General features: G+C 34.5%; 2 protein-coding genes across 2 annotated transcripts; both read left to right on the forward strand.

The window, feature by feature from the left end:
• Positions 1-1,598: 1,598 nt before the first annotated feature.
• Positions 1,599-5,234, forward strand: LOC107618904 (casein kinase 1-like protein 4). The gene is made up of 9 exons (XM_021112512.2): positions 1,599-2,099; positions 2,548-2,617; positions 2,740-2,875; positions 3,146-3,241; positions 3,374-3,444; positions 3,631-3,692; positions 4,656-4,692; positions 4,871-4,953; positions 5,031-5,234. Exons 3-9 carry the CDS (start codon positions 2,783-2,785, stop codon positions 5,126-5,128), a joined length of 540 nt encoding a protein of 179 aa, XP_020968171.1. The 5' UTR covers positions 1,599-2,099; positions 2,548-2,617; positions 2,740-2,782; the 3' UTR covers positions 5,129-5,234.
• A 2,490-nt stretch (positions 5,235-7,724) lies between these two features.
• On the forward strand, positions 7,725-10,328 carry LOC148546309 (uncharacterized). The gene is made up of 4 exons (XM_088499185.1): positions 7,725-9,540; positions 9,631-9,835; positions 9,918-10,084; positions 10,177-10,328. Exons 1-4 carry the CDS (start codon positions 7,725-7,727, stop codon positions 10,326-10,328), a joined length of 2,340 nt encoding a protein of 779 aa, XP_088355311.1.
• Positions 10,329-10,721: the final 393 nt, after the last annotated feature.

Below are 10,721 nucleotides of genomic sequence, written 5' to 3' on the forward strand. Positions count from 1 at the left end.
CATGCATTGATTTATATTCAAGAATCTATTTCGTTCTTCATCCTACGGATTGGAGTGTATTGGAAAATAACTCTTTTCTAACTTGATTTCTTGTTGAATCTTGAAAAAATTATATCACTTGAATAACAGCTTGAAATTGAATTCTCATAACTCTCTAATTATCTAGATTTAATGTGATACGTGACATATAATCATATCATCTTTGGATTTTTAGGGTTTTGGTATGGCTTATAAACTAGGATTTGAACTTAAACCCTCTAATTATATTAAGTGACCAAAGAATTGGCGGTTAATTGAGTTAGAGGAAGATTAAATTACCAAAGAATTGGAGTCTAATCATTTAAATTTTGATGTGAATTGAATCTTTACATAATCAAAGTAGTTAATAAGAATTGTTAATCCCGAATTTTGAACATCTCCAAAACCTTAATTATTTTCTCACATTATTTCTCACAACCAATTTACTGTTTGCTTTTTTCACTTTTCTGAATTACTGTTTAATGCAATTTGAACCCAAAACACTTCTTTTTTCTTGTCTGACTAAGTAAATCACCCAATTATTGTTTGATCCATCAATTCTCTTGGAATCAACCCTCACTTACCTGAGGTATTACTTGGTATGATCTGGTGCACTTGCCGGTTAGTTTGTAATTTTCAGAATCTACACAAAATTTTTGACGCCGTTGCCGGTGATTGACTGTGATTGGCAACTACTCATTGTTTGATTATCTAAATTAGATAATTTTTTATTTTCAATTAGTTATCTTTTATTATTACTTTTTTATTTTCATTTTCTATTTCTTTTATTCCTTCAATTTTGTTCCCCTCCCCTGTTTTTCTTTTTTTATTTTATTTTATTATTATTTAGTTTTAATTTTATATTAAAAAAACAAAAAAAAAAAAACAAAACGTTCGTTCTATTTTTTCATAATTATATTCCTTTTAATTTTTTATTTTCTTTTATTTTTTTCCTTCAATAGAACCTCCCATTTTTGTTCTTTACTTTCTTTTTTCTTAATTTTAATTCTTCCTTTTTTTCAATTTTTCGTTTCTTCCGTTTACCTTTTTTTTATTTTATTGTCGGCTTTTACTTTATCAATTGTTTAGTTGTATTTTATTTTATTTACTAGTTGTCTCATTCGAATTCTTTTTACTGTGATGTTGAGGATTCACATTTTTCTTTTTTTTTTTATTATTTATGCAGAAGAACAGGGATAAAAAACTTTTTTTTGACTTTGATCATGAGATTGAGAGGACTTTAAAAAAACGTTTATAACAGACTAAAACTTATAAAATTGCTGAAAATCTCAAAAATAATTTTAAAAACGAAGCTAAAAAAAATTACTATAGAACTAAACAACAATAATGTTATCATTTCTAATGTTTCTAATAATTCTAACACTACAAAAAAAAAATAGTTTAAAATGATATTTACATTACAACAATTTTAAAAAATTGCCATAATATTATAGTATTTTTTGATGCTGCCATAATTAATTAGCATAAAATGGCGGCATTCGGTGATTTTGGCGGTTAAAACCGCCATTATCGGAGCTGATTGTTAAAATTAAAAAGGGCCTAAACGAAGGAAAACCCATAAGGCTTGGAAAACCCAAATATCTTAAATCGAATGTGTCCCAAGAAGGAAAACCCTAACGCGCGTTGCCACCATTGTCAAACCCGAAAACAACGATTTGTGCTCTGCTCCGGCGATGATCTGCACCAGCGACTGCTCCGACGACGATCTGCTCCAGCGACGATTTTCTTGGCATTCTCCTCCGACGAGATTGTGTGCTGGGAACTGAAAGGATCTCTCCTGCGACCTCCAGCGACGATCTCCTCTGGAAATGTTCTCCTCTGGCGGCGCGTTCTCCTCCTTCAGCGAGCTTCTATGATTTGGCTTCGATATGAAGATTTGTCGCCACTCATCTCATCGCCATCATTCATCTCTGCGCCATCGTAAGCAACACCGTTGTCGCTATCTTCTTCGATCTGGTTTTCAATCTGGCTCATCTCCTCGCCGTGGCAAGCAACACCGCTGTTGCTACCTTCAGCAAGCTTCCACAATTTGGTTTTGCCATCTCTATCACTTCTAATAGGTAACTCTTTGTTCTTTTAGATCTACTTCATGCCCTAGTAGGAAGAAACAAAGAATGCTGGTTCTGTTTTTATTATTGTGTATTTTAACTTTCATTGATCTTTTGTGATGTTGTTGTTGTTAGCTTGTTACTGCTGCATTTTCTATTGTGTTGTTTTTTTGCTTCTAATTTTATTTAGTTTGAGATCTAATCTGTTCTATTAAACTGATTAATCTGCATCATTTGTCCAAAATTAATTAGCTCAATCATTTTATTTTTCTGAATAATTTTAGCTGCTAAACCTTTGTTTGCGTATCTGATTGTTGCGCATGGTGCTTTTTTTTTTTAAACAGTTGTTGCTTTGAGCTAATCGTTGTTTGTTGCAATTCTGGTGGTTAAAGCTTTGCAATTTTCTATTTTCATGCTGCTTAACTTTCTCTTAGTGGGATTTGGTTTGGTGTTGTTGCAGGAGAACACTAAAACAAAGCATCCTTAATTGCTTTATGAGGCCAAGCTTTACAACATTCTCCAAGGAGGAAGTATGTTTTTTTTTTTTCCTTTTTTTGGAAATATTAAGCTATTTTCTGAGTGAAGAAAAACAAAAGAATTGACTTTTGACTTTTGAGATTTTATTTTCTTAATATGTGGGCGGCATTCCTAGCATAAGATGGTCTGGTGTAGATGGGGAGGATAATGTTCTTGTGATGGATTTGCTGGGGCCTAGTCTTGAGGATCCCTTTGTGTATTGTGGAAGGAAGTTCTCATTGAAGACAGTATTGATGTTGGCTGATCAAATGGTGACCTTGCTTTGCTTTCACTTCTTTTATTTTATTTTTTGGTTATAAGGGTAACCACTGTGCCAGAAAATTAACCACTTACCTGTTTTATTTTTGTTCATTTTTTTCCAGATGAAACAGATGAATTGTTTTAGCACTCTTTATCTTCTATACAGTTCTGCTGAAAATTTTGTCATATGCATCAGTATTATAAATCTTGTTGTGTGTTATGTGTTCTGATGCTAAGAGCGCATTTGGTACTGACTCTTTCTTAATTTTGTTGGGATGCAGATGACTAGAATAGAATATGTGCATTTCAAAGGTTTTCTACATAGAGATATAAAGCCTGACAACTTCCTCATGGGACTTGGTCGGAAAGCAAACCAGGTAGCTACACGGTTACAGCTGCAACGCTGTTTCGCGTTAGTTAGGTTTTAGCAATTGAGTGGCACTTTTGTTCTTCAGCTTTGTTAGTGTTAAGGCACCATGCATGCATAATGAAATTGTTCTACTTGTCAGGTTTACATAATTGATTTTGGGCTTGCAAAACGATATCGGGACTCTACAACTAATCGCCACATCCCTTACAGGTTTCTATAATTCTTCCATTGACTTGGTTCTGTTCTCTTTTCCCTTCTACTTTTCAAGTTTGGTTTGATGTGAAATTGTCACTCATCTGGCTATAAGTTAGCAGCTTTCTTGAAGATTGTTTAATATTTTTGTGTGCATCTGTTTTCTTCTGCATCTCTCTTCTCATCCATCATTATCCCATTCAGGGAGAACAAAAACTTAACGGGGACTGCATGCTATGCAAGTTGCAATACACATCTTGGGATTGGTAAGTCTGACGTCAGAAGTTATTTAATTGCTTCATTGCAAATAAGCTGAATTAACTACTTTTTTAGTGTTATGGCAAGATTTTGCTACTAGTAATGTCTTTCCTCCCTGCTACTTCCATTTGTAACTACTTTAATTACTTTAAGGATCATATGGTATAAATAAAAATAATACGATGGTCGGTGTTACTACTTCTTCATTGATTGAAATCTATCCTATAAAGTATATAAAAAAAGTATATGCTAGTCAAAATTAAAGGCATTATATATAAAATAATTTTAAGCAAAGCAAATAGTTATCTATTAAGAGTAGATGTTTGTTAGTTAATTATATAATCATCATCAATTAAAACATCATGCTTATTTTTCTCATTTTCTGTCCATCACGGGGTTAAAACATCAATATTGGCATGAATATTTTTGGTTAAGGAGCTCAAGAGGTTTATATGTACTCTGGATCTAAAATTCACAACTTTCCAATCCAAAAATCTTGTCCTGTTTTTGTTCTTTTTGTGTTCAGCTTCATTCTTTTCTTTGTTTCAAGTACATGATCCGTAAATGAAGGATGAAACTTTTGAGAGCAAGAATGTCTAAATATATGAGTGGAAATCAAAATTGAATTTTTCCTAATGAGGGTTTTCAATGTTGAGATTCTGCATATATGGAATAAATTCTGGTAAAGAAAGTGGTGGTTTGTTGTGATTTTGTTTTTGGAAGTTCGAGATTAACAAGAGTATATACTAAATTCTCAACTAGGGGACCACAGCCTCACTTAACTTGTTTCTCTATCAAAATGAATAACTATACATCACTTTTGACAGAAGAATATATTTCTATGAACGGCAGTTGATAAATTCTAGAATTATTCTATTGAAAATTAAGCATAAAATGCATGGTTGAGTTTGAGTAGTAACCTATGTAAGGAAACCTGTGATTTCCTGAATTTGAGTTTGTTTTGTTTGCAGCTCATCTCAGCTCCTGGAATCTCTTCCACTTCCAAATGTAAGAATATTTATTCCTTCACTCCATTTGAGACTTTCTTAGTTGCTTCACTCCATTTTGTTGGACTAAGTGGCTGGCTTCCAGGCTCAAGGTATATTATTATAATATTATTTGAATCAAGAACAATAATATCTTCTTTTTGTGGTTGAAAGTTGAAACTTGTTATTTGTCACTGTAGGAGCTTAAGGAACAAAATAGAAGTTTCACATGAATCAAGAAGGCGAGCTGCTTCATTACCCATGTTGCTGTGTCATGGAATATGTAAGTATCATTATTGACTATAATTCTAGAGGTTCAAGTAAAAGCAAATGTGTGCATCATTAAATTTCATTTTGTAGGTGATGATGTAGTTCCATACAAATACGGAGAGAAATCAGCCCAATGCTTATGTTCATCAGGATTTCGATATGTTGCATTCAAAAGCTATGATGGATAAGTTGATTTTATAGCAAAATGAGACACAACACAACTTTGAGTTTTAAGTTGATTTCAATTGTAATCCTTATTTTTCTCCTTAACCGCTTGAGCTCCTTATTTCTTTATATTCATGCCAATATTGTGACATCATCATGAAACTAATATACTGTGGTCATAACATGACCCGGTAATGCAAATTTGGATGTATTTTCACCTAAAAAAATCGATTTATAGGTTTAAATCGGTTTTACAATGGTAAAAAAAGAAAAACTGATTTTTTGAAGTGTCAAAAATGATTTACATGCTCAAATTGATCTTGTATAAAATTGATTTTTGAACGGAAAAAATTGTTATTGATTTTGTAACCGGTTTTTTTTCATTTAAAACCAATTAGGTATATTGACCTGAATCAAACTTTTAGTTAACCAAAATCAAGGTTGTATTTTTTTTAATTAACCTTAACCAGGTTCAGTCCTTCTAATATCCGGTGGACATTCTATATTATTATTATTATTATTATTATATTATTATTATTATTGCATCCTTAGCTGAAATCGTGTGAATATGCATATCATTTGAAGTAATTTTTAGGTATTATAATTCTCTATTTCTTATTTAGACTCGTATCTTATTTTGAATAAGCTCTTAAATTATGTATGAACATATTCATGCGTCCTGCGGATTCCTGCTTACATATCATATTATCATGATTATTGGAGGTCATAGAGAAATACTTTGTTTTACTTCTTACATCATAACTGCTCTTCTAGGATTGATTTTTAAGACGTCTTGTAAATCAAGGATAATGAAGTTGGAGTGTTGGAGCAACAAAGATGTTGGAGCAAGTTCTTGGGATGGAACTCACAAGAGACCAAGAAATTAAGGCAGACTTGTTTTAAAGCTAATTACAAAAGGAGGAAACTTTTGGCCTCCAAATTTTATTCATCATCACTTAGTTAAGCTCCTTGTCTTGTATATTCATATTCTAAGTAGTAAAAACAACACTTATTAGATGGTTTAAATACATTATTAGATATTAAGATAGTTTAGGAAACTGGATGGTAGATTTGACTGATTAGTGCTTATTGCAATGCTTGTATTTTGGTAAGTTTAGGAAGACAAATTTTTGTATAGGAGTTATTACTTTTGATTTTTAATAATAAAAAATTATATATTACATTAATACTTTGTTTGAGTTATAATATTTTATTTATGTATTATGACTTTTTGCAATTGTGAAATTTTAATCACAATTTATTTAACACGATAAAAACGACGGGTTTTTTAAACGATAAAAAATGTCACTTTTAATTGGTAAAAATGCCGTTTTAACCAATAAAAATGTCACTGTCAGGGTAAAACGGTGGTTCAAAAATGCCATTTAACCAACCAAAATGCTACTGTCAGGGTAAAAATAGCGGTTCAAAAACGTCGTTTTAATTAACCAAAACGCCACTATGTCAGGGTAATAATGGCGGTTCAAACTGCCGTTTTAACCTATCTAAAAATCGCCATTTTAATCCTGGAAATAACGGCGGTTTAAACCAGTGTTGTCAGAACTGGACCGACCCGGCCGGTCGGACCGGAAAACCGGCGAACCGGTGCTATAACCGGTCCGGGTGAGTCATCCAACCGAAGAAGGAACTGAACCGGCGAGACCCGCATTGAACCGGCCGGATTTTATCAGAACCGGTGAACCGGCGGGTTTCGTTTAACCCGGACCGGTTCGAAATTTTTTTTTTTTGCGATTTAAAACGACGTCGTTTCTTTAAAAAAAAAAAAAAAAAAACAAAAGCGCAGAGCTGCTGCGTTTTGTAACCCTAGCCTCCATCCCCTTCCCCTGTTTCCCCCTTTCCCTTCGCATGCTCCCATACCCAAACGTTTTGAGTTGAGACTTGAGAGTTGAGAGTTGAGAGACCACCATCACCATCACCATGGCGCCATGACTCCATCCCCTGCTACTCGCCTACTCTGCTTCAGCTTCAAGCTTTCAGCCACTTCGTCACCCCGTCGGCCCGTCACCTTCAAGCCTTCAACCACGCGGCACTCACCTCACCACCGCATCCAGAGCAGTGCGCGACTCACCCCATCCATCAAAGATTGAACATTGAAGTCGCCTCCTCGTCGCTCCTCGCTCCAGGTCTCCCTCAGTCCCTCTTCTCTACTCGACGCTCGTCGCTGATCCATCCGTGCAGGTAAGTTTTTTTAATTTTTTAATTTTTTGAAGTTAATTGATTAATGATTATGGTATGCGGGCAGATAAGAACATGTTTGATAGTTTACATATGTTTGAACTTTGAAGTTAATTTTTTAATTGGTGGTTCACATATGTTTGAATGTTTGATAGTTTGATTTCTGTTTGATTTTGGTATGTGGGCAGATGAGAATTGTTGTTTGGTATGTTTGGTATGTTTGATTTCTGTTCGATTTTGGTATGTGGGCAGATGAGAATTGTTGTTTGGTATGTTTGATTTCTGTTTTATTTCAGTTCAGTACTTCAGTTTGTTGATTGTGAATTGTTGGTTGCTGTTGGATATTATTGTTAGTAGTTAGTGGATTGTTGTTGTGTATTGTTAGTCATTTAGTCCTGGACCCTGGTTGATTAGGAATTTAGGATGGCTTCATCAAATACACCATCAGAAACACCAACACCAACTTCTCAAGAACAAGGATCAACTCCTGATCCAACAATTGGAACCCAAAAAAATAGTAACAGAGGAAAAACTGATCCTGCATGGGGCCATTGTAAACAAGTTTTGGATAAAGGAAAAACTGCTCTGGTATGTATTTATTGCGAGAAGCATATTAGGGGTGGAGGAATTAACCGGGTTAAGCATCATTTGGCTGGAAAAGGTGGAGATATTGAGGCATGTCGAAAGGTGCCAGCTGCGGTGAGACACCAATTCTCCCAAAACATTGAAGATCTTCGAACCAAGAAAAGAAAAACTCAAGAAGAATATGCAGAAAGTTATGGTGCTTGTGATGACGAATTTGATGAGATTGAACGTAATGAGATGCGACAACAACAAGCATCAAGAATTCCAGCACCTAGCTCTAGAAAGGGAGTTGGAAAACAACTCAAGGGACTACAATCCTTTTTTCCACCGGCAGCAACACCTGGTGCTCAACCAAGTATTAAAAGTGTTCTCCAAAGCAAAGAAATTGTGGAGAAGTGTGATATTGCTATTGCAAGATGGATGATGGATGCCTCTGTGCCATTCAATGCGGTTAATTCAGCTTATTATCAGCCGATGATCGATGCTATCGCAAATATGGGTGCAGGGTATAAAGGGCCAAATTACCAAAGAGTTCGTGGATATTTGTTGAGTAAATTGGTTGAAGATGTAAAGAAGATGATTGAAGGTTATCGTGTGATTTGGAAACAAACTGGATGTACTATCATGGCTGATGGATGGACTGATCGTTGTAGGCGTACTTTAATTAATTTCTTGGTTTATTGTCCTAAAGGAACTGTTTTCCTAAAGTCAGTTGATGCTTCTCATATCTCGAAAACTGCTGAGGCTTTGTTTAAGTTGCTTAGGGATGTTGTGTTATTTGTTGGTCCTGAGAATGTTGTACATGTAGTGACGGATAATGCTGCAAATTACGTTGCTGCTGGAAGGTTGTTGGAATCAGAGTTTCCTAGATTGTATTGGTCTCCTTGTGCGGCACATTGTATTAATCTGATGTTGCAGGATATTGGAAAGTTTGTGGAAGTGACTGAAACTGTGTCACAAGCTTCAATGATTACGAAGTATATCTATAATCACTGCCATCCTTTGTACTTGATGAGGCAGTTCACAGGCGGCCGAGAAATACTTCGTCCAGCTCCAACTCGATTCGCCACTAATTTCATTGCTTTGCAAAGTATTTTGGCTCAAAAGGATGCATTGAGAGCTATGGTGGCATCTAGAGAATGGACAAGTTCAGCTTACTCTAAAGAAGCCAAAGCAAAAAAGTTTGTGGATCAAGTCTTAGATTCTAAATTTTGGAATCAATGCACTGATATTGTTAAGCTTACGGAGCCACTTGTTCATGTATTGCGTATTGTGGATAGTGAAGATAGAGCTGCAATGGGTTTCCTTTATCAAGCTATGTATAAGGCTAGGGAAGACATGGTGAAGAGGTTTCAAAAAAGAAAGAGGGTTGTTGAACCTTATTTGAAGATTTTAGATTCACGTTGGGATTTACAACTTAAAAGAAACCTTCATGCTGCTGGTTATTGGTTAAATCCAGCTTTTCGATTTAATTCTGCAGAATTTGACAAGCACAAAGAAACAATTTCTGGCCTATTAGATGTGATTGAGAGATATGCTTACGGTGATGCTGATTTGATTACTAAATTGACAAGTGAGAAGAGAATCTTTAAGAATGCTGAAGGAGACTTTGGGAGACAGTCTGCAATACGTGAGCGAAGCACAGTGATGCCTGGTAAATTTTGTATTAAAATTAGTTTTTTATGATTGTGATATGTTTAAGATTTGATATTTATGATTGTGATTGTTTTCTTTTTATGTTAAGATCAATGGTGGGAATCTTATGGATGTGGAGCACCAAACCTGCAAAAGTTAGCAATTCGTGTTTTGAGTCAAACTTGCAGTTCTTCAGGTTGTGAGCGTAACTGGAGCATTTTTGAACACATTCACTCAAAGAAAAGGAATCGGTTAGAGCATCAAAAGCTTAATGATCTTGTTTATGTTCATTACAACTTAAGGCTACAACAAAGGTACTTTTTATTATTCTTTCTTGAAGGCATTATTTAAAATTTTTAGTCATAATAAGAATAATCAAGTTACTTGATAACATAGGAACCGAATGAGAAAGCAAAGTTATGATCCAATTTGTCTTGATGCATTTGAGGATCATTCGGAATGGATAATGGAAGATTCACCACCATTTTTAACTCCTGAAGAAGTTGATGCTTTACGGAATGATCTTGCAAATATGTCTCTTCAATCAGCTTTAGATGATTTGGGTATGTTGTTGTTAGGGATATTTTGTAATGCTTTAACCAAATATTTTGCCTTATTATTGATTATGATTTGTGAAACATTATTGAAATGCTAGATGAATTGAATCTGGAAGAAGATCGAGATGATGGTGAAGCTAATAATACTTCTGTGGAAAATACAAATCAGAATGAAACCAATCAACATGTAGCTCCAGATTTGTCAGATGAAGATAGATATCCAGACTTTGAAGTTACTCCTTGGATATAATCTATGAATTGTTATTTTCATTATGTTAAATTGAGTTGTTCATGTAATAGACTAATAGAACTAAATTTTATGTTTATTCTCGGATTACTACTTATTTTTAGGATTTGAGATTTAATGTTTATTAAAATGTTATTGGAGATATATTTTTTAACTGTTAATTTTTAAGTTTTTAGGCTTTTAGCTATTTTATACATTTTACTTGTGTGGGACCGGGTTAACCGGTTCAACCAGTGACCCACCGGTTGAACCAGTGACCCAGTGACCCAGTAGTCTGACCGGTTTGATCACCGGTTCGGTTCTGACAACTATGGTTTAAACCGCTGTTTTAACCGACAAGAAAATGTCTTTATTTGGAAATAATGGTGGTTTGAACCGCCGTTTTAACCTATTCAA

This window comes from Arachis ipaensis, chromosome B9, assembly GCF_059453495.1.
Source record: "Arachis ipaensis isolate K30076 ecotype BB chromosome B9, ASM5945349v1, whole genome shotgun sequence".
Classification (NCBI taxonomy): domain Eukaryota; kingdom Viridiplantae; phylum Streptophyta; class Magnoliopsida; order Fabales; family Fabaceae; genus Arachis; species Arachis ipaensis.

Bases quoted from the DNA above. Each gene is read 5' to 3' on its own strand.
- LOC107618904 (XM_021112512.2), top strand. From the start codon at position 2,783: ATGGATTTGCTGGGGCCTAGTCTTGAGGATCCCTTTGTGTATTGTGGA. The intron at 2,876-3,145 runs GTGACCTTGCTT...GTTGGGATGCAG, and splicing joins TGATGTTGGCTGATCAAATG to ATGACTAGAATAGAATATGT. The intron at 3,242-3,373 runs GTAGCTACACGG...TCTACTTGTCAG, and splicing joins TTGGTCGGAAAGCAAACCAG to GTTTACATAATTGATTTTGG.
- LOC148546309 (XM_088499185.1), top strand. From the start codon at position 7,725: ATGGCTTCATCAAATACACCATCAGAAACACCAACACCAACTTCTCAA. The intron at 9,836-9,917 runs GTACTTTTTATT...TTGATAACATAG, and splicing joins AACTTAAGGCTACAACAAAG to GAACCGAATGAGAAAGCAAA. The intron at 10,085-10,176 runs GTATGTTGTTGT...TTGAAATGCTAG, and splicing joins ATCAGCTTTAGATGATTTGG to ATGAATTGAATCTGGAAGAA.